Source organism: Benincasa hispida, chromosome 11, assembly GCF_027475165.1.
Source record: "Benincasa hispida cultivar pf3 chromosome 11, pf3_genome.v1.1, whole genome shotgun sequence".
Lineage (NCBI taxonomy): Eukaryota > Viridiplantae > Streptophyta > Magnoliopsida > Cucurbitales > Cucurbitaceae > Benincasa > Benincasa hispida.
In genome coordinates, this window is record NC_143488.1 from 24,088,444 (window position 1) to 24,111,134 (window position 22,691).

The 22,691-nt window shown below is 30.5% G+C and overlaps 1 protein-coding gene and 2 non-coding genes across 6 annotated transcripts; 2 read left to right on the forward strand and 1 right to left on the reverse strand.

Annotated features, from left to right (window-relative positions):
* Positions 1–2,772: 2,772 nt before the first annotated feature.
* Positions 2,773–5,973, reverse strand: LOC150032514 (uncharacterized). 4 transcript variants are annotated; one of them, XM_090306704.1, is made up of 7 exons: positions 5,756–5,973; positions 4,927–4,991; positions 4,777–4,806; positions 4,495–4,691; positions 3,848–4,353; positions 3,389–3,634; positions 2,773–3,138 (listed from the first exon to the last, which is right to left on the reverse strand). In XM_090306704.1, the coding sequence occupies exons 1-7, from the start codon at positions 5,792–5,794 to the stop codon at positions 3,061–3,063; spliced, it is 1,161 nt and encodes a 386-aa protein (XP_090162830.1). In that variant the 5' UTR covers positions 5,795–5,973; the 3' UTR covers positions 2,773–3,060. The 4 variants fall into 4 exon arrangements, with proteins under 4 accessions (XP_090162830.1, XP_090162831.1, XP_090162832.1 ...); XM_090306705.1 differs by having other exon boundaries at positions 2,773–3,132; positions 5,756–5,946; XM_090306706.1 differs by having other exon boundaries at positions 4,495–4,645; positions 5,756–5,907.
* A 6,755-nt stretch (positions 5,974–12,728) lies between these two features.
* TRNAF-GAA (transfer RNA phenylalanine (anticodon GAA)) lies at positions 12,729–12,801 on the forward strand. The gene has a single exon. It is a non-coding gene; the product is annotated as a tRNA-Phe (tRNA).
* Positions 12,802–21,104: 8,303 nt separating this feature from the next.
* TRNAF-GAA (transfer RNA phenylalanine (anticodon GAA)) lies at positions 21,105–21,177 on the forward strand. Its single transcript has one exon. It is a non-coding gene; the product is annotated as a tRNA-Phe (tRNA).
* Positions 21,178–22,691: the final 1,514 nt, after the last annotated feature.

A 22,691-nucleotide genomic window follows, 5' to 3' on the forward strand; every position in this document is an offset into this window, starting at 1 on the left:
GCCATATTTCAATTCCTAAAATATGTTGAATTATATATATATATATATGCATAATATATATAATCTCAAGTATTGTCATTAATTATCAATCTATTTTTAAACCAATCTTGTTAGATTCAACTAGGGTTGACAACGAGGTCAGAATGAGGTGAGGGGGATTCCTCATCTCCATCCCCGCGGAGGGTATTTCCCCCATCCCCGCTCCCATCCCCACCAGTTGAAGGCAGGGGTAGGGAAATGGGTCCTCGTAGAGACCTATCTCCATTGTTTATTATTATTATTATTATTATTATATAAACATTTGTAGATAATATATTTTTAGGGTATATATATAATTATATATTATATATATTTATTTGTAAAATTATATATATATATATATATTTAAAAAAATTATTGGGATCGGGGACGGGGACGAGGACGAGGCGGGATACCCTCTCCATCCCTGTCTCGGGACAGGCTAGAATCCCCGATTTAACCTCATCTCCCATCAAATCGGAGACTCTCCATCACGATTGAGGTAGGAATCCACAGAGATCCAATCCTACGAGAATTTTTGCTAACCCTAGATTCAACTTATAAATACATTCCTACTCATGTTGATTTATCTAGTAGGAATGTACGAAGACTGAAATTAAATAAACAAGAAACTTTATAGTCAAAATAGTAATTCAAACAGTGGTCATAGTATGTCCTTTATTCTTTTTTAAAGAAAAGCCAAGTAAATCCAAATAGACTCTAATAATTGATTTTTTTTATTCTTTAAAAAAAAAGGATGAGTAAGGTAGGGAAAAGGAATAGGTGTTGGTGATTTGGCTGTATTTTGCATACAAAGTTAAACAACACAGGTTCTCTGCAGTTTCCTTACTTTTTGTTTGTTTTTCCCTCACAGGAAAGAAGATATGCATCATAAGCCTAAGCCCATTTGTTTCATACTCATTCTCCCTCTTCTTTCTCTTTCTATATATATATATATAAAAGTATATATTATAAATGGTCATCATGATGCCTACTTGTCACTTTTACCACCATTTGATGATGATGCATAACTCATCAAACTAACAATGAAAAAAAAAAGTAATTTTTTGGTTTATTATAAGTTATAAGTGTTTCATATTAGTCATTTCAAAATATACCGATTTTTACCTTGAGATTTCAGTATTATTTCAATTTCGTCCATAGATTCTAATATTTACACTTCCAATTTCGATTTTTCACTAAATATTCATTATCAGTCTTTGGTGGTAATGTTTATTTGTTGAAAACGACAAGACCCTCATAACGACGAATTGTAAACGATCAAGCAAAAAGCTAAAACACTCGTTATAGGCTGAGTCGCAATGCTCGCTCTCTTTAAGACGTTTCGCGGCTACCCACTACTCGGAAAACGAAAATGGAAGAGTTAGGAGAGGAAAAGAGAACATAGGCCTTCAGTGAGCCTTAGAACGTGCACGGGAGGACTTTTCTTTTTTTTATTATTATTAGTATAAATAAAATTAATAATCACAGAACCCATATTGGTCTATCTCCTCACTCCCTCCAAAACATAACTATCCCTTGGGCCCAAACCCAAAACTCAAGATTGAAGTACGTGGCTTCAAAATCAAAATTTAACCAATGTGGGATTCTCCAACTAAAGGTTGGTTCCCTCTTATTTTTTAAAGTTAAATTTTCACCCAACATTATTAGTTAATTCAAAATAATTATGAAGTAAAATTTTGAATTTAATTTTAATAGTGATGAAACATAGTAAATTTTAGTTAGTTACACTAAAGATAGAAAGTTGATATTTAGTGAAAAATCAAATTTAAAACTGTAGATCTTGAAACTTAAGGATCAAATTGAAACAAAACTAAAATCTCAATGGTGAAATTGTAGCATTTTGAAACTTAGAGATTGAATTGAAACCGAACTCAAAACATAAGGACTAGAAGTGTGATATTTTGAAACATAGAGGATCAAATAGAAACTAGACCCAAAACTTATAGATGTATATTTTTTTTCCAAGTAAAAGCTGTGTTACAACTACACACTAAGTAATTGGTCATTTCCCAAAATATGATCAAATGGCCATAGTAAACATGGAACGAGAGATAACAACTTTCCAATTTTTCTCCCTCATACTTCTAATAGCCACATAATCACATTACATCAGCTACCCTTTCACAAATATATGAACAAATCGTGTTACAGATTAATCTTTCCACTTTTTCTCTCATACATCTAACGATCATACAAGTTTTAACCACATTACGACCGTCAACATCAAGTATTTATCATTCCATAAATAATGGACTAATTACCAAAGTAGGCACAAAATGAGATTAGATCTTGTTTTGATTTTCATTGTGACATGACCTACTTGATGAAAAGAAAAGAAAAAAAAATTGAAAAAGGAACCCTAGTTTCTAGAACAATGTGACTCAATGTGGTCCCATAGAAAAGGATAGATAGCAGCATATTGTTTAATTTATAGTTCAGTATGCTCTTTATCTGACCAACCTCATCCACCAAATGTGAAGTTTGGTTTTGGCTGTGCTCATCAAAAGAAGAAAAAAGCAACAACATTTGGCTAGGTTTGTCATAGCAATGGTATTAGGGGGAAGTTCAGTTATCAATACAGTGAGTCCAGAGAAGGAGGGAGGGAAAATTTTGGTGAGTGAACTTGGGGTTGAGTGAGACCTCAATACCTCGAAAACTTAGTTGATCATGTAATTTCTGTATCTTTCACATTTCAATATATTCCTGTTCAATCAATGCCTGTTACTATGCTTAGGTAAACTTAGAAATGATATTTGGGCATGGAAAAATGAGTGGTGGTCAGTGATAGTAATCAGTACTTGGCATCATTTTACAGACCTATTTCTCCAAGTAGGCATATTTCAAAAAGAGAGTTACAATAGCATTAGCTTTGGGTCAGATGAAAATTAATTTGAACCCATAAGAATGAAACTTACAACCACAGTCTGGAAAAGCAAATGAAGAGATTGGTTGCCTGCCCCATTGCCTCCTTTGTATGTGTAGCGATGTTTTATATATATACAGAATCCATCAGATCAGTCAACGGAAGTACACCCTGTTCTTGCTTCCATTTTCCAGATTTTTTCCTTCACTTGGATGACAATTTTTAGCCTGTTGCTGTGAAAATTACAAAATAGGTCATCAAAAGAAGATGTAACAATTGATTATTTATTAATATCACTAATTGATCCAAATTGTTATCTCAATGGAAGAGATGTTTGTGATTGGGATAATTCAATCCATCCTATGAACAAGTGCAACTGACAATAACAGAAAATACCTTTATCATCAAATTACTACTTATTCCAGAAAATGATGCAAGTACGGATTTCAATATTAAAATAGTTGAAACCTATAATCTTTTTACCTTCAAGCTAACTAGTCTTTGTGGAGCCTTATGCTGTGTCCTTTTCTGATCCTTGACCATACTAAAAGTAGATTGGTCTCTACCATTGCATTTCTGACTCACAGCAATCCTCCCTATTGCATTCTCCTTTCCAGCTACTGCTGTTTTGCGTCTTCCTGTTCCATCTAAACCTTCCTTTTTCTTCGGCTTTAAGCAAGTGTTTTGATAGTCTCTTCGCTGTACTAGAGAAGCTTTTGGACGAAGTATCTGGTTGAAGAACAAGGAAGGTAAGTACATCTCCCTAATATTGCAGAGAAGTTTGCACATTCACTGACAGATTAAATTTTTCAATACCATTTCTCTAACAGAAAATTCATTGCAAGAGAACCTTAAATTGAGTTGAGAAAATTAACAAATTGAGTTGAGAAAATTAGCTTTGCAATATAGATATCTCAATCTCAAATTGTAACAAGTTCTCACCTTTGGTTTTGCAGCCTCAAGATGGGTGGCCTTAGCATTATAGAGTTTACCAATCCTCCTTGAGTTGGAACTCGCATCCTCCACATGAATCTTTAATGTGCTTGAGAAAAGACTTGAAACTTTGGACTTGTTCATTGATGCATGAGTCATCCTGGAAAAGCTTCCAACACCTTGAGTGCTTTTCAAGTGATGTTCTGATGTTTTGGTGATACTTTTAGCACCAAAACCAGGATTCAAAGAGGAGGATATGCTTGAATTACTCGAAGAAGAGTTATGGCCGCTTGACTGTCTTTGACAGTTATTAACTTCCAATCTAGACGCTTGTCTGGTGACGCAGCTTTTCCTGAGACTTCTCCTCATATCTGACAAAAGTTTACTAGAACTGCTGAATGGTTGACTTGTTACCGCCGTTGGCTTATGTTGTTGTCGATGGCCAGTACCAGTTATGATTGTGCTGCCTGTTCTGCTATCAGCTGACTCCTTTCCCTCTGAACTCGAACCTATAACTGAAACATTTGGAATGACATTTTCAATAAAACAGCTTGCGTAAGGAACCTAACTTGAATTTGAACTCAAGATTCCTTTTGAGTTTGTAAAGCTCGATTTAAGGTTCAGTTTAGTGGTTGATCCTGAAATTAGCTTCTCACCTACAATATGCTTGTCCATTACAAAACCCTGACAACTGCCTTTGCACTTCTTGTCGTCAAAATCTTTCCCTCTTGATCTTGAGACAGAATTAGGAAGATTCGAAGAAGACACTGATAATTCAAAATCTAAAGTCTTTCCCTCCTCATAAAGCTGAGAAAATGCTGATTTTAGATCATGAGAGGAACTTTGGTGGACCCTGATATGTGTACAAGTAATTTTAAGAAAAACACAATATATATTTCACATCTATCTGTAAATGGAAAACCTATATGGGTGCTTACGGGTGGTGTGTATAGAACCATTTATCATCACTGCAATCAAAGTAAAAGCATATGAGGAATTAGTATGATGAATAATTAAAAAGAAAATCATGGTATTAAATGCATACAAATCTTAGACATGTACCATGACCAATTATATCAGGTACTCACATGTTCTGATTGTAGGGCTTCCCTTCTAAGGTGAGATCAACCCACATGGGTGCTTCAATTTCTTCCTGACTCAAGCAGAAATTACACACCAACAAAATGCTTCATCATATACCACTTCTTTTTATTATTATAAATTTTGAAAAATCACGAACAAACTTCACCTTAGTTTTATAATCTAATATCAAAATAAGTGTTTAAAACATAGGCAAAATTTAAAATCTAAGGCAAGGAGTTTCTGCATCTTTCATTCATTTTCGAAAACTAGCTAAGATTTCAGAAGTATGTAAAAAGAAAAATGAAAAACCAGACCCCAAAAAAAAAAGTATATAACAATCCCAAAAACAAAAAGAATAAATAAAGATTAAACATCAGACATGAACATCATCTCTCTCTCTCTCTCTCTCTCTGAACATTTTGATTCTCAATCTAAAATTCTGAATCATTAAAATGAAGCAATTCCCAAACATTTAGGCATTACTTTCTCCCCTCGTTTTTCAAGCACAATAAAAAGGAAGAGAAACATGATATATGAATATATAGGATATTTGATGAACAGAAAACCACATAGTATTAACCAATTACTCAAGAAACTTGGGGTCAAAATTAAAACCTGGAAATAATCAATCAATTCGATCTCCACAAGAAACCCAAGACAAAATAGGAAGAATACAAACAAAGAACGAGAAATAATATTAACAAATTAAACAAAAATGTGAAAGAGAGAATGATCAATGAAGAAAACCAATCAAATATCCCATTTCCCCTCAAAAAGGAGGGAAAATCAAAGAAAATTAGAATAAGAAATGAAATCAAGAACGAGAGAATATACCAGGAAAGCCCAATAATCATTGGACTTGATATGCATCATTTTTGGAGGCAGAAATTCTTCTGGAATTGAAGAAACTCGCAAACCAAAATCGATTTACTGTGTGTTGGAGGTTCCTGAAAGCTTCAAAATACCTCCATTTTCAGGCCAACGTTGATTTGATCGAACCCTTCAGCTTCGAATAAAATGAATGGCGCCGTTAATGAAAATAAAAAACTTGCAGAGTTCTGTCGTTGGAATGAACGGTGTAGATGTTTTTAGGAAGTGCGGCATAAAAATAACATTTTTGACCGTTGGAAATTTCAAACTGTTGGAGGACGCAAAATTACGTTATTGCCATAATTTACGGTTTTTAACTTTTTATTTCAGTTAATTTACACTCTAAACTACCTATATTTATTTCTTTTCTCAAGTTTTAAAAGTGTCTAAAATTTTTATGAAGTTTTATTGTATTTATTTGTTTCATAAAGTTTTAAAAGTGTCTAAAAAGGTTTACCAAATTTTTAGTTTTGTGTTTAATATATCTTTGAATTTTTTTTCGAGAAAATAGATTTTTGAATTTTTAATTTAGTATCTATTAAGGTTTTGATATATTGGAGTTGAACAATTATACTAATTTGGTTCTTTTGCTTTGAAATAAATTACTAATTCATTATAAATAAAATTCAGTTCTACACAGAAATTATCCCTTATATGTTCATAGAAATAACAAATCATTATGGTTAACATTACACGTTTAGTCTATAAAATCATGATTAAAACTAAAAACAAACAAATTTTGCAGGATTTAGAGGTTAATGACTTGCTTTGAAAAAAAAATTGTTGATTACTTTGTTGAACCTTGTTATTTTTTATTTTTCTATTAATAAATTATCATTAAAAATCTATATGAATAAACGAAAACTTCTGTACTAAAAAAAAGTCTTAACTTTCTTTTCTATTTTCTTTAAATACATTTCTTTCGAATCTTTCTTATTCCTAATTGATTTCTAAATTTAAAATAATTTAGTGAACTTTTTAATCCCAAATGGTAGGTTAACATTTGTAGTTTAAAAAAACAATGTAAAAATTTTGATTTATTTCTGTAAATTCTAATAATACTTTCATAGTTGGAACCATTACAACATTTAAAATATAGAAATTAAATTGTTACATATTAAAAGATCATAAATTAAATTGTTAGTAAATGAAGTAGTTAATGGTGTGGTTACCATTATCCTTTTTACAATGATGAATTTTGTATGTATTCCCAATAAAAGTTGTTCATTTTCCAAGGTCTCGAAAGGGTGTGAAAATACATAAAAACTCTAGAATGGAAATGAAAAAGAGATATAACTCTAGTTCCTTCGAAAATGATAAGGTCTTTGGCACAAGAAGGGGTTGATCCATATCATCTTGACTGGATTCTGATTTCTCTATGGAAAGGACCATATAAAACGATTTCAAATTTAAAACGAATCAGTCGACCTGGTTTTCAAATATATTCTAACTATCAACAAATTCCTAGAATTTTATGTGGAATGGCATTGTAATTCTTTCTACTTCTCAGGGTATAATGACAGACCGAGAAGCTAGACTATAGGGAATCGGCGGCGAAATTTTGTATTATATATGGTAATCTTTATGGTATTCAAATTGTTGACAAATATTCTCTATTTAAAAAACAAAAAAAGTTCTTAATATCGCTCCCCTTCATTAATTGATACTTTGAAAGGTATTTCATCTTGAATGAAAGAACAAAAAAAAGTGAAATTTTAGATGAAATTTTTATTTGAAAATTGAAGTTAGGGATAAAAAGTGGACCTTTAATATTAATATTGTTGTTTTGAAACTTATTAGAGAAATATTGTTGTTTTGGGAGTTCGAGACTAGAAGTCAAGTGTTGAGGATTCGATTAATGTAGAGGTCGAACGTTGAGAACTCGACAAACAAAGAAAAACTTGGAAACAATATGTATATTAGGGTTGTCGAAGGTTGAAGTTTCGACATACATAAATCTCGCTAATTTTGTGATGAGGATCTCGCTCTAGAAGAAAATCTCGCTATAGGTTGTCGAAGGTTGAAGTTTCGACATACATAAATCGAAACTTCAACTCTCGACAAGGAGATAAGTGGGTGAAGGATCTCGCTCATGAGCAGGATCTTGCTCATAATTGTCTTCACTTTATTTACTTTCTATAGATATATATATATATAACTAATGAGGAAAAAAACTAATAATCATTAATGAAAAAATAACAACAATAACATAATTTTATTACAACTAATAACTATAATTGAGTAAGTTTAATGAAAGTGCATATATTAAAATTGATTATAATTGAAGAAGTCTGAAAAAATATGGTCAACCTTGATTTTATTATCAAGAAAATTAAAAAAAGGTGTGAGGTCCTATCACCCCTGCTCCGATTCCCCTGCGCGATTCCCTGCATGCATTGATCGACTGTATGCATGCTCCCTCTGCCCGCCACTAATCCGAATCCCCTCTGCCATAGCCTTAATGCCCCTCTGCCACAGTCTTAATGCCTCTTCAACCATAGCTTTAATGCTTCTTCAACTACCCCAAACCCCAACACTCGACCTACATCCTTTTAAGCCCCCATCCTCTTCATTTTTGCTCACTCACTCCCTCGATAGCTCACTGCCCTTGATTTTGCTCAATCCTCTCCCCTTGATTTGCTCACTACCCCTTCATAGCTCACTGCCCCCTCACTGCCTTCGAAATCATCTTCCTCTCTTCCCATTTCCATTTCCATTTCTCTTCTTGTATTTCGTTTAATACAAATTATTCTCACACAACTATACTGGTTTGTTACTCTACTAAATTTTTATTTTTTATGAATAATTATAAATTTTATTTTTTTTCTTATATTATTATTTTTTTATAGATTCTATTTTTTTTTTTTAATTTTTTGTAGTTGTTGTCAGATAACAAATAACAGGAAAAAAGGGTGAACGTTGTCACTTTGAAGGAAAAAAGAGAACTACTGTCGAATCTGTAAATTGAACTTATGATATTTGAAAAGTTTAGTTTATTCTTATGATATTGATTTATTTAGTATTAACTTTGATGTTTATAGTGTTAAAATGTTTAGTTTATTGTTATGTTTAAGAAATTCATATTTATAGTTTAATACAAAATTATTGTGATAGTTAACAAGTTTAGTATAGTTTCAAAAGTTTAATATAGTTTGAAAATTTTAGTTTATTCATACGAAAATTATTGTTGTTATATTTATTGTGATAAGTTGATATTTTCTAGTATTAACTTTGAAAATATAGTTTAATTTTAATTTGAAAAGTTTAATTTGTTGTTATTTTTAAAAATAGTTATAAAAAATTTAATTTATTGTTATGTTTAAAAATAATTATAAAAAGTTTAATTTATTGTTATGTTTAAAAGGTTGATGTTCATAAAACTTAAAAAACTTCTGTTTATAAACTAAAAAATTTAATATTTTTTAATATACTTCTTATAAAAAGTATAATACAACCACAAAGTGGGAGTTTTTCCATAAATGTGAACAGTAGAATTGTATTTGAACAATTCATTGAAATGGTTGGGATGTTACTTAGTATAGATATGGGAGCAAATCAGATACAAATAATATATAGACATCCCAATCTAGAACTGTAATGACCCGAGTTCATGAGGGGTACATGAATGAACCAGTATCACATCCGAATGAGAGGGATCCTAAGGACATGAAAGTATGATTAAAAAAAAGCTTAAAAAAATTGAAAGTTACTACCTATACCAACAAGGTGTACCTTCCTTTTTGGTGGCTCAATCATAAGAACTCCAAATTGGGTGACCTACAGGGAATTTTCCTAGAATGGAAGGAGGTAGAAGGGAGGATGACATAGCCAGGTTGCCTGGGACGTAGAGCCCAGTGCCAAATGTGTTGGAACCCTTCTACGTGAGACCTTACTTCTGCGACTACTCAACAAAATCTCCTTAAAGTCTCCTCGAGTAGTCTATTCTAAAATAAAAAAAGAATCCACCCAACGCCATGTGTCATCACCTCATTTGTCAGAGGTCCAAGGGGTCCATAGAATCAAAATATTATTCTTTTTCTTTTGCGTTTTTTTTAGAAGAGAGAAAGAGTCGAAGTTTGTCAACTGTACCTCGGTGCGACCCCACTTGCCAATAAGATTAAAGGATTGAGGTTAAGTTTAATATTGCTAGGAACACAATTTTGTGAGCTCACAGATGATGCAGATGAGGAACCCGTCATAAGATATGCGCGAGCATATATACTACAAATGATGGGTGGAAGTCTATTTTCAGATAAATCAAGTCATTTTGTTCACTTGGTGTTCCTGCCACTGTTAGCTAACCTCTATGATGTGGGGCGGTATTTGTGGGGAGCATGCTTGGCATGGTTGTATAGACAACTATGCAAAGCAACAAGACCTGAGGTTCGAGAGATAGTTGGGCCTCTCATACTTTTGCAACTATGGGCTTGGGAACGATTTCCAACAATGGCTCCACAGCTACAACATGTTAATAATGCTCAGTTAGTTGGACGAGCCTACGGTTCTCGATATGTTGCGGGGCGGTATTCGTGGGGAGCATGCTTGGCATGGTTGTATAGACAACTATGCAAAGCAACAAGACCTGAGGTTCGAGAGATAGCTGGGCCTCTCATACTTTTGCAACTATGGGCTTGGGAACGATTTCCAACAATGGCTCCACAGCTACAACATGGTAATAATGCTCAGTTAGTTGGACGAGCCTACGGTTCTCGGTATGTTATTTTAATTCAATTTAATTTTTATATCACTGATCTAGTTAATTTAAATTCTAAATTATCAATTTAAAAATTTAGGTGGAGAGACAAATTTTATGTGACTAGGACAGTCACACATGTAGTCAGCCAGTATAGATACATGTTTGATCTGCTTCAACCTAAACAGGTACATTACACTGAACCTAATTAATTATTTTATACACATTTTTATTGTATTTGTCTTTAATATTCTCTAATATAATATTTTGTGTTTCAGGTTATTTGGGAGCTGTACAAAATTATTATGCATACTTTGCCTAATTTTTATACGAATGGTCAAAACATATGGTGGACGATGAGTCTTCTCATATGTTTTCATATTGGTGAGTGACATCTTCCTGACAGGTGACGAGACAATTCAGTTTTCAGCAAGATGTCCCATCGCATTGTAATACTGAACCCTACATGATATTGACTTAAGAACTGGAGATTGGTCTGAAAAAGTTGCACATTTGGTAGTGCGATGGTATTATCGTGCAAGGTTTATGCAGTGGGGTTTCTTTTGAACAGTTTGACACAGATGTCACTCCAGAATATATTCATTGGTATAATAATATCACAAGGCGCTACGTCACTCGTCCAAGAGCAGCTGTAGGTCATCTGGTAAATGAATTAATATTATCTGATTATTTTTAATTTAAATTTATTTTAAATATTGTCTAATTGTTTTATAATTCACAGAAATCGAACAACAATAGACTCCGTGAGGTTGCGAATGTCCAAACCAGGTTCTTACCATATGTAGTGACAACCAAAGCTATATGGAAGAAATTCATTATATATACGATATACCTATTGTTCCTCCACCAGCTCTTAGACGTAGAGGACCTGTTCGGGAAGAGGATGAGTTTGGTGAGGTTGCACATAATATGGAAGAGTTGCCCCCTATGATGCAGACGTAGAGTCAAACTGATTATGTTAGTCCGATGATGATGATGCCAGCATTTGGTTCAGGACATCATGACTCAGAGGCTGGTCCTTCGTCTTCATACGTACATGGACATGGTTGGGGTCGTGGAGAGCATAATGAATATTTATATTATGAAGCGTCTGCAGAGGTAAGAAGAACCCGAGCAACCTCAAGTTTGAAGTCGACGACGACAACCAGCTCGAAATCGACGATGTCCACCTTATGGGATACATTGATTTTTGTAATTATTTTTATATAAATGAGATATTTAATTTACATTTTTTTATTTTTATGAGATATATATTTTTTAATTTATTCTTTTTAGAGTTTAAATAAAATAATAAAATATTTTTAGAAATTGTTATTATAAAATGGAAAAAAAAAAAAGAAAGGAAGGAAGAAAGAAAGAAAAAGGTGGAATGGGTAATAATTAAAAAAGAAAAAAGGGAAATTTGTACGGATGACCCAAAAATTGAAATGTACTCTCGCTCTCTATCAAAATCTCGCTCTCGCTCAAAATATTTTTAGAAATTATTTTTATAAAATGGAAAATAAAAAAAATAAAAAATAAAAAAAGAAAGAAAGGAAGAAAGAAAAAAGAAGGTGGAATGTGTAATAATTAAAAAAGAAAAAAATGGAAATTTGTACGGATGACCCAAAAATTGAAGTGTACTCTCGCTCTCTATCAAAATCTCGCTATATCGCTCTGGCTAAAATATTTTTAGAAATTATTTTTATAAAATGGAAAAATTAAAAAGAAAGAAAGAAGAATGTGGAATGTGTAATAATTAAAAAAGAAAAAAAAAGAAAAATTTATACAGATGACCCAAAAATTGAAGTGCACTCTCGCTCTCTATCAAAATCTCGCTATCTCACTCTCAAAATAACAATGTTTCACCTTTCTGAAAATGCGAAAGGGCAAAGTCGAGGGTTCAAATTCGACCTATCTTGGTCCTCTCAAAATCTCGCTCTCTCTCAAAATAATAATGTTTCACCTTTTTGAAAAAGCGAAGGGATAAGGTCTGAGGGTTCAACATTCGACCTACCGTAGTCGAATTTTGAACCCTCGAGTTATTAAAAAAAATAATAATATTTTTATAAATAGTTTGAAAGCAACAGTATTTTCCTAAATAGTTTCTAAAAGGACAATATTCTTTTAATTTTCTCGAAAAAAAAACAAGTATAAACAAAGAATTTTTCAACAAAAAAAATATATATATATATATATTTGTAAACTAATTAACATAAGTTAAGGTTTATAAGGAACCAATGAGCGGGGATAGCTCAGTTGGGAGAGCGTCAGACTGAAGATCTGAAGGTCGCGTGTTCGATCCACGCTCACCGCAATTTATTCGTTTTCTTCTCATTTCAGCAAAACGACGTCGTTTCACGCTATGATTGGCCAATGAAAACTAGTGAAGGAATATGGGCCAGGGTAATGGGGTCCGTCCCCTTGAAATATATAAGCCAGCCCATTAACATAGTGTTCGTATACTGAATTTGAATAATAATTTAATAATACAATATAATAATTAAAAACTAGCCATTTTCTTGTCACGAAATATTGCCTACTTTTCATTTTAAGCACTTAATTTGAATAGGATGCTTGAAATTACATTAATATTAAATCAAAGTGCTCTTAGTTGGCAAATAATTATATAAATGATGCATTTTTATTTTGTTTTTAAGAGGTATTTTTGTTTTAAAAAACTATTATTTAGCATAACCATTTCAACCTAAATAATTATAACGAGACAAAGTGACAGTTGTTCAAACATACCTCACCATTAGATTGTGATGTTTCATATTTATGGTCTAAATTACACTTATAAACGAAAAGATTGACCACTTCAACTTGAATAATTGTAATGAATAACAAAAATACAAATTATTAAAAGATGTAAGTACAAAATGGGGATGTAAATTTTTTTCCCATAACTAGAGATGTCTATTTTCCTATAAGAATTTTTCGTTTAGACCGGAAATGGGGGACAAAAATTCTCCATAAGTTAAATGGAGACGAGGATGAGCCTCGGCCCAATTTGCTTCTTTTTCACTTTATTATTATAATAAATAGAAATATTATTATTAGTAGTAGATTATTATATAAATATCATATTTAAAATTCAAATTTTATGGGGCGTTTTGGGACAATGAGTTAATTATTATAATTATAGGTTATTATAATTGGGTTATGTTAGTTTGTGTTTAGGGTGTAGATTATTTTATTTTGGGCTATAATGGTATGTGTTTGAGGTATAAACTATTTTAGTATGAGAAGGAAATAGTAAACACTATAACAAATAATAAAAAAAAATGATGAATATAAAATAGAAAAAAAAACTGTAGTAAATAATAAATACTGTAATAAATGGGGGTTTTGAAATAGTGTTGACTATAGCTATTTGAAGATTTTGAAATAGTTTTTACTGTATTAAGATGTAGTCATTATATTTTGATGATAACTGTTGCCCTAAACACTCCCCTATTGTTTAATGGCGAAGATAATAAATATTTAAATTGAACATTTAAATTTAGATTATATATATGAATAATTTGATAGGTAATTATTTCTTTCTACATAAAATTTGAGCAATTTCACTATAAGTTCAATTTGTCCAGATCCTTACGAATTACACGGATCTTGTGATCTTTTTTTTTTTTTTTTTTTTTTTTTTTTTTTTTTGTAGAAAGTCCTCGTCATGCTCCCTATGAAAATAAATGAAGAAGTTTTTGCAGATATAAAGAATAAAATAGGAAACGGGGATGAGAATGGAGAAGTCATCTTTATCCTCGTACTCATTGTCTCTTTTATATATATGATTTGCGTATTTCTAAGATCAACAAACAACTTTTTTCTCTCTCTTTCTTTTTTAATAATAAGAAATATATTATAAATATTATAGAAAATATTTTATGATAGTGTTGCTGCCAAATTCACAACAAGTTGTCAACATGAGCTCTTGTTGTTTTCCTCACTAAAGGTAGGTCCTAAAAGTATGTTGGTTTTTCCCTTTTCGTCATAATCAATAAATTTAATGTTATTTTGCATATTCAATGTATATTAATTTTCTAACATAAGTATAATATTTTATGATAGTGTTACCATGACAAATCTCACAAAATTAGAATTTGTTGCCTTTGATATTAACGACAATAATTATTTGTCATGGGGTACTTGATGCCGAAATCCACTTGGATGCTATGAATCTTGGGGAGACTATTAAAGAAGAAAATACAACATCTAGTCAGGACAAAGCAAGAGCTATGATTTCTCTTTGTCATTATCTCCATGAGAAATTGAAAATTGAGTATTTTATAATAAAGGATCCTCATATCTTGTGGAAAAATTTGAAAGAAATGTATGATCATTAAAAAAAAAAAGTTATTCTTTCTAAAGCTCGTTATGAGTGGATGCATTTGAGGCTACAAGATTTCAAATTAGTAAGTGGTTACAACTCTGTATTATTTAAAATCAGGTCGACATTATTGTTACACGAAGAGAAAATTATTGTTGTTGATATGTTAGAGAAGACATTTTCTGATAGAGTAAACTAACATGCAACGGAATAAATTAGAATCAATAAGCACTTTAATATCACTTAATTTGAGTTTAAGAACATGCATTGAAACAAAATTTCAAAAAAAAAAAAAAAAAATCATGAACTACAACCTTTGACGATTCTCTTCAAATCTTCTTCCTCTCCACGAAATCAGCTTCAAAATTGAAAGTAGACCACCACTAAGATCTTCTCCACTATTCTCAAGCTCAGATTGTGTGGTGGAATACTTGAATTGAAGCCAATTGGATTGAAATAGAAGAGGGTTTGGAGGGGTAATTTCTGTAATTTTTTTTCCTACCAAGATCACTTGAATCTTCCACAAATTAAAGTCAAGGACTTCAATTTATATCCCAAACCAATGCAATTAAGATTGCATGAAGGATGCAACTTCAATTTCCATTGAAATTGAACTGGTATAAGGTGGATTTTGAGTGAAAAAAATCCAATTTTGGATTTTCCCACTTTCACTTATTTTTAAATTCAATTTTAATATAATTTGAATAATTAGTTTTAACTAAAAACTGATTTTTCAAAGAAAAATTTTTAATTTAATTTTTATAATTTTGGATTTTCAAAAAATCCAAAATTCCAATTAATCAAATGAGCAATTTTGAACAAATTTCAAAATTAAATAAAATTGAATAATTAATTAAACTAATATAATTAATTTAATCTAATATAAAATACAAAATATTATAATTCACCTATCAAATATTTAAATCATAATTTAAATATTTTAAACTCTCCAATTTCATTTAATTTCTAAAAAATTAAATGTTTTAATTGTATCAAATAAAACCCTAATCGAATTTGGACACTTCAAATTCAAAATCATAATTTCGAATTTATTTTAAATCGGTTCAATTCATTAATCCAAGATATAAATTATGAGCTAGTAGAGGGACCTTATGGATCTATAAATCATAAGTTCCAACGATTTGAGATTAACTGGCTAAACTCTTTAATTATCGAGACACACCACTATAGCTCGATAGTTGCACTCTTCTCACTGTAGATATATTTCTGTCCATTTTTAACCATATACGAGTAATTGAAACATTTGCAACAATGAATCTGAAGTTCATGAATCCAAACATATTTACAATTTGGCATGACCGATTGGGTCATCCAAGATCTATAATGATGAGAAGAATTATTGAGAATTCAAATGGACATCCATTGAAGAGTAGAAAATTTTTCAATCTAATGAAAAATTTTCAATCTAATGAATTATCATGTGATGCTTGCTCTCAAGAAAAAATGATAATTAGACCATCACTAGCTAAAGTGGGGACTGAATCACTTGCATTTTTAGAACGAATTCATGGTGATATATATGGACTTATTAACCCACCAAGTTACCATTTAGATATTTTATGGTAGTAATAGATGCATCCAGTAGATGGTCACATGTGTGCTTATTATCAAGTTAAAATCTTGCATTTGCAAGATTACTTGCTCAAATAATTAAGTTAAGAGCACAATTTTCTGATTATACAATTAAGACCACTCGTCTTGATAATGTTGGTAAATTTACATCCCAAGTTTTTGATAATTATTATATGTCGGGATCAGTGTTGAACATCCTTAGCTCATATTCATACACAAAATGGTTTAGCAGAATCATTTGTAAAACGTTTGCAATTAATTGCAAGACCATTACGTATGAGAGCTAAGTTTCTTTCATTTGTATAAGGACATGCTATTTTGCATGCAACGTCACTTGTATGCATTAGGCCAGTAGCTTATCATAAGTACTCGCCATTTCAATTAGCTTATGTTCATGAGCCAAATATTTCCCATCTGAGAATTTTTGGATATGCAGTATATGTTCTAATTGCTCCACTATAATGTACTAAAATGGGTCCTTAAAAGAGGTTAGGAATATATGTTGGATATGATTCCCGTCAATTATTAAATATTTTGAACTCTTGACAGGTGATGTATTTACTACATGATTTTCTGATTGTCATTTTAATGAGACAAAATTTCCAACATTAGGGGGAGAAATTAAGAAATTGAAAAAAGAAATTATATGGAATGCATCAATATTGTCTCATTTAGATCCCAATACAGATCATTGAGAACTTGAAGTTCATAAAATAATTCATTTGCAAAGTATAGCAAATCAATTACTAGATGCATTTATAGAGCAAAAAAAGTAACTAAGTCATATATATCAGCTGTAAATGTTCCATTAAAAATTGATATCTCAACACAACAAGTTATAACTAATGAGTCTGGAACATGTCAGAAGCGTGGAAGACCAGTGGGTTCCAAAGATAAAAATCCTGGAAAACGACATAATGTCAAAGATAAAAATCCTCGAAAACAAATGTTCCATTAAAAATTTAAGAGATGTATTCTCCGATGGTGGATGCAATTACATTAAGACATTTAATTGACTTGAATGTGTATGAAAGTCTGGACATGCATTTTATGGATGTAGTCACAACATACTTATATAGATATCTTGATAATGATATTTATATCAGAATCCCATAAGGATTTAAAGTACCTGAAACATATACATCAAATTCCCAGGAATGGTATTCAATAAAGTTACAGAGATCACTATATGGATTGAAACAATTAGAACGGATGTGGTACAATCGCATGAGTGGATATTTATTGAAAGAAGAATATCAAAATAATCCAATATGTCCGTGTGTTTTTAGAAAGAAATCACAATCAAGATTTGCTATTATAACTGTATATGTTGATGACTTGAATATAATTGGAACCCTTGAAGAGCTTTCAAAGGCAATAGAATATCTTAAGAAAGAATTTGAGATGAAAGATCTAGGAAAAACAAATTTTTTCCTTGTTTTGCAAATTGAGCATTTAGAGTTGAAATATTTATTCATCAGTCAACTTATACAGGAAAAGTTTTGAAAAGATTTTATATAGACAAAGCACATCCATTAAATATTCCAATGGAAGTCCGTTAATCCATAAAGAAAGATATATTTCGACCTTGAGAAGATAATGAGGAAATTATTGGTACTGAAGTACCATATCTTAGTGCAATTAGTGCACTTATGTATCTTGTTAATAATACAAGACCAGATATTGTATTTTCAATAAATTTATTAGCAAGATATAATTCTTCTTCAACAAAAAGACATTAGAACAAAATCAAGGATATACTTCGTTATCTCCGATGAATGATTGATATGAGTTTGTTTTATTCAAATAAATCAAATTTTAATCTAGTTGGTTATGCATATTTAGACATTTATCTGATCCACATGAAGCTGGATCTCAAACAGGTTATCTGTTCACATATGGAGGAACTGCTATATCATGGTGATCGATGAAACATACCATAATGGTCACTTCCTCAAATCATGCTGAAATTCTTGCAATTCAGGAGGCTAGTCGAGAATGTGTATGGTTCAGGTCAATGACTCAGTACATTCGTGAAACGTGTATCTTGTCTTCTAATAAAAATCTCCCAACAATATTATACGAAGACAACATAGCTTGTATAACCCTAATCAAATGAGGATATATTAAAGGAGATAGAACAAAACATATTTCACCGAAGCTTTTTTACACTCATGATTTTGAAGAAAATGGCGACATCACTGTACAATAAATTTGTTTGGAGGATAACCTGACAGTTTTACAAAGGCATTACGAACTGTAACTTTTGAAAAATTGGTGCATAACATTGGAATGCAACAACTTAGAGATCTTAAGTGATATTTTCGAAGCAAATATTGTATTTTTTTTAGGAGTATGTATTATATGAAATATGTACTATTTTTCCTTCACTAGGGTTTTTTTCCCATTGGATTTTTCCTAGTAAGGGTTTAACGAAGCATATTTCACATATATATAATGGGCATCTAAGGGGAGTTTTATAAATATTATTGAAAATAGATGTCTATTAGATGCTCATGCTTAGTGTTTATTGACCATGTGTCATGTCCCCATTTTCCAAAGTATTATCCATGTGTTTTGTAAATACTCATTCTTAGTGTCCATGTAATCCACTTCCTACTTGCCAAATTGTTTATAAATAGTGGTCTTTGATGGGTTTTGAAAGATATTCATTGGGCAAATTCCATACAAATTGGAGATAGTAGAGAAATTTGATAATTTCTCATTTCTTATTTTGTTAATTTATTTTATTATATATTATTTTATTTTATTGTTATATTATATTTTATTACCATCTGTGTTCCCGTTGTACTTCTCAAATTCACAACAAAAGAAACCTTTTCTAAAACCAAAAGTGATTTGATATGATAACAATGTTTTCTAGTTTTCTAAAATGTCTTTGTTTCTTGGAATTTTATTTAGATATTTTTTTTCCTTCAAACTAGTTTTCTTTAGTTTAAAAAAGTTGGAATTAAATTTTGGAAAACTTTTAAATGGTAGATAACCAAAAAAAAAAAAAAAAAAAAAAAACTTATATGTGAAAATAATATCCATATACTTAATTTCTAGAAGCCAAATAGTTATGAGACGGGACTAAATTAACCGATACATTTTTGTATAACTTTACATAAACTGCTTTATAGATATGAATTTAGAAAGGATAATACTTGTGTGCATCCTAAGGTACATCGTCTTTATGCATCCCACTTTCATTACTTACACTACAAAAGAATTAAAATATTTTTAAAAAGAAATAGGAAGAATTTGTCACATGACAAATTATGATTGGACAATTACGTGAGATATATAAAGATAGGTACTGATCGAGATGCATTAAATATTTTTCATTTAGAAACATAAAATTTTCATTTACAGAAAAAAATATTTCATTCACGTTTTCATTTAAAAATTTATTTTTTCCGGAAGATTTCAATAACATGTGATCTTTGGGCTATTTCTATTGGAGATTGTTCAGATGGTTGGTATTTTGTTGGTTTAGTTAGATTTTTTGTATGATTGTTCAGATTTTTTTTTCTCCATCTTTGTTTTCCCTAGATAACGGAGCTAGAAAGATGATCATCGAATGTATCAATTATCATGCATCTTGAGATCAAAAGAGACATATAATTATGTATTTTTAATATTTTAATTCAACATTTCACTTCATCAAAAAAATTTTATTTGTTTTACTATCTTGTTGATAGTGGATATTCAATTATATTTGAAATTTTAGCATCATTTTATAGTTAAAAATATCCTTTATGAACTTGTAGAGAAAGGCGGCATCATCTTCAAGGTAGAGAAGAAGTGTCTTATTACTATCGACATTGTTCACTACAAAATGTTATTAAATGTAATTTTCAAGTGTTGAAGGCTCAATTTACTATCCTTAAACAAATGCATCATTCTTCAAGCAACACACAAAAGTATATACAAATGATATGTTGCATGATTCACAACTACATTAGATTGAATGATTGTCGAGATGATATATTTAAAAAAAAATTTCATAGATAGAAAAAATATCAAACTATTTACAGAAATAGCAACAAAAAAAAAAAACACTGAAAGACACTAATAGATATCGATAGACTTCTATCGGCCTCTATTAGTGATAGACTTCTATCAGTTTTTATTACTTGATAGACATTGATAGACTTCTATCGGTATCTATCTGCCTCTATAAAAAAGATCAAAATTTTGCTATTTTATGTAAATAGTTTCCATTACTTTTCTATTTTTGAAAAATCCCTTATATTTAATGACTTTAGTAATGAATTAATAATCGTAGAGAATATACACAGTTTGTCAAACAATTTGCAGAGTTGAAATTATTTAAAATCAATGACTGAAGTTAGAGATGACATTGTCAATCAAATTTGGACAACATGTGAATGATAGATTCAATTTTTTTTATTGTGCAATGTTGTATTAGTGATAAATATTTTATTCTTTTTCAATGTATAATATGACATATACTCTTTATATTCAATTATTATAAAAAAAAAAAAACCAAAAAAATATTCAAACAAAATTATGTTTTTGTTATTTTTTAAACAAACCTGAAATAAAAATAATTATCAAATGTACGAAAACAAGAAAATAAGAATTGGAAACTAGAAAAGGGGACAGAAAGGTTGTGCGGTTCTTAGAAACCAAAAAGGTTATTAAATATATTAAATAGCATTTAACAAACAGCGGGGATAGCTCAGTTGGGAGAGCGTCAGACTGAAGATCTGAAGGTCGCGTGTTCGATCCACGCTCACCGCATTTTTATTTTTTGTTTTTAACCAACAGATTTTATTCATACGACGTCGTTTGGTTTGCTATGGGCCAGGATAAATGGTCGTTTTCAGCCCACATTTTCACTTGAGCCCTATTTTAATTTTCTAATTTCTTACTAGAGAATTATTTTTCGCTAACTCTAAATTCTAAAATTATTTTTTAATATTTATTTAGATTTATTCATTTAAGCAACACATAAGCATACACAAAATTCTTTGTCCACGAATCGAATGACAAAAGTCTTCAAATATTATTTTGAAAAAACAAAATTTCAAACTTCAAGAATTATTGAAACTTTCCAAATTTCAAGAATATAATCGAAACAAACCTTTAAAATTCAATGGTTGTTTTTATAATTCAATTTTATTACTAAACTGTTTCATTCTCGTTTGATTACATTTAGCTTTTGTTTTAAGTTTGTGAAAATTGATTGATTTCTTATCATTCTTAATTTTCATAAAACATTTAAACCAAGTTTAAAAAATTAAAATAAAATAAAACTTAAAGTCCTATATGATAACCATTTCGTTTTTACTTTAGTTTTGGAAAATTAAGTCTATTTTCTCTTAATTTCTTACAATGGTTTGCATTTTTCTTAAGCGAAAGAGTTGAATTCTTAACCAAATTCTAAGATAACATATGGTTTGCATCTTCATTTGAAAATATTTTTGGTAATTTTATCATTTAAAACAATTTTCCTTTAAAGGATTGAGCTTGATTTTTGAAAATATTAGTAAAAGGTAGATAACAAAGTAAGAAATTTAGAAATGAAAAGCTTAATTTTAAAAAACTAATTAAAAGTTAAAAAGGAAATGAGAGTATAAGTGCACATTTAGTATAAAAACATCACTTCTCTCCTCCTAAGTCAAAATAAACTCATGAAAATATATGAGACTGAGAGATCTCGAACCTGAACTCACATGAAGGTTATGTTTTGAAGCAACGTATGACATCTAATAGGTAGAGGACTGCAAAGAGTAAAGGGAACTGAGTGAACCTTGATCTCATATTTCAAAAAAAAAAGTAAAAGAAAAGAAAAAAAACTTAACTGTAAAGTCTTGAGTTTAGGATGAAGACATAAATGAACCGAGATCACATCCACATGAAAAGAGATCCTAGAGATATGAAAGTATAGTTGCAAGCCTTAAATCTTTACTACTTTTCCGAAGTTTAAGTTAAGGTTAAAGGTTGGAAAAATTAAAGTAAAAAGGAATTGTTAGTCTAAATGTTAAATTGGAAAGTAAATACTCCCCAGGGTTAGTCTAAATGTTAAATTTTCCTATTGAGAGGAATCTCAACTTGTTTTAAGGATTGTGAGTGGAATGAAAAATCCCTAAATAATTATTTTGAAATTGTAGTTTAACAATGTGGATGAGGATGAATTAAACAAAGTTAAGCAGGAGCAGGCAAATTTTGGGGTTAATTAGATTTGTAGGGTTAATTTTTATTTTAATTAGGTAAAATGAGTACTTTTCAATTTATTTAGATAAATGAGGTTG

Bases quoted from the DNA above. Each gene is read 5' to 3' on its own strand.
- LOC150032514 (XM_090306704.1), bottom strand. From the start codon at position 5,794: ATGATGCATATCAAGTCCAATGATTATTGGGCTTTCCTG. The intron at 4,807-4,926 runs GTGAGTACCTGA...CTTTGATTGCAG, and splicing joins AAGCCCTACAATCAGAACAT to TGATGATAAATGGTTCTATA. The intron at 3,635-3,847 runs GTGAGAACTTGT...TTCTTCAACCAG, and splicing joins TTGAGGCTGCAAAACCAAAG to ATACTTCGTCCAAAAGCTTC.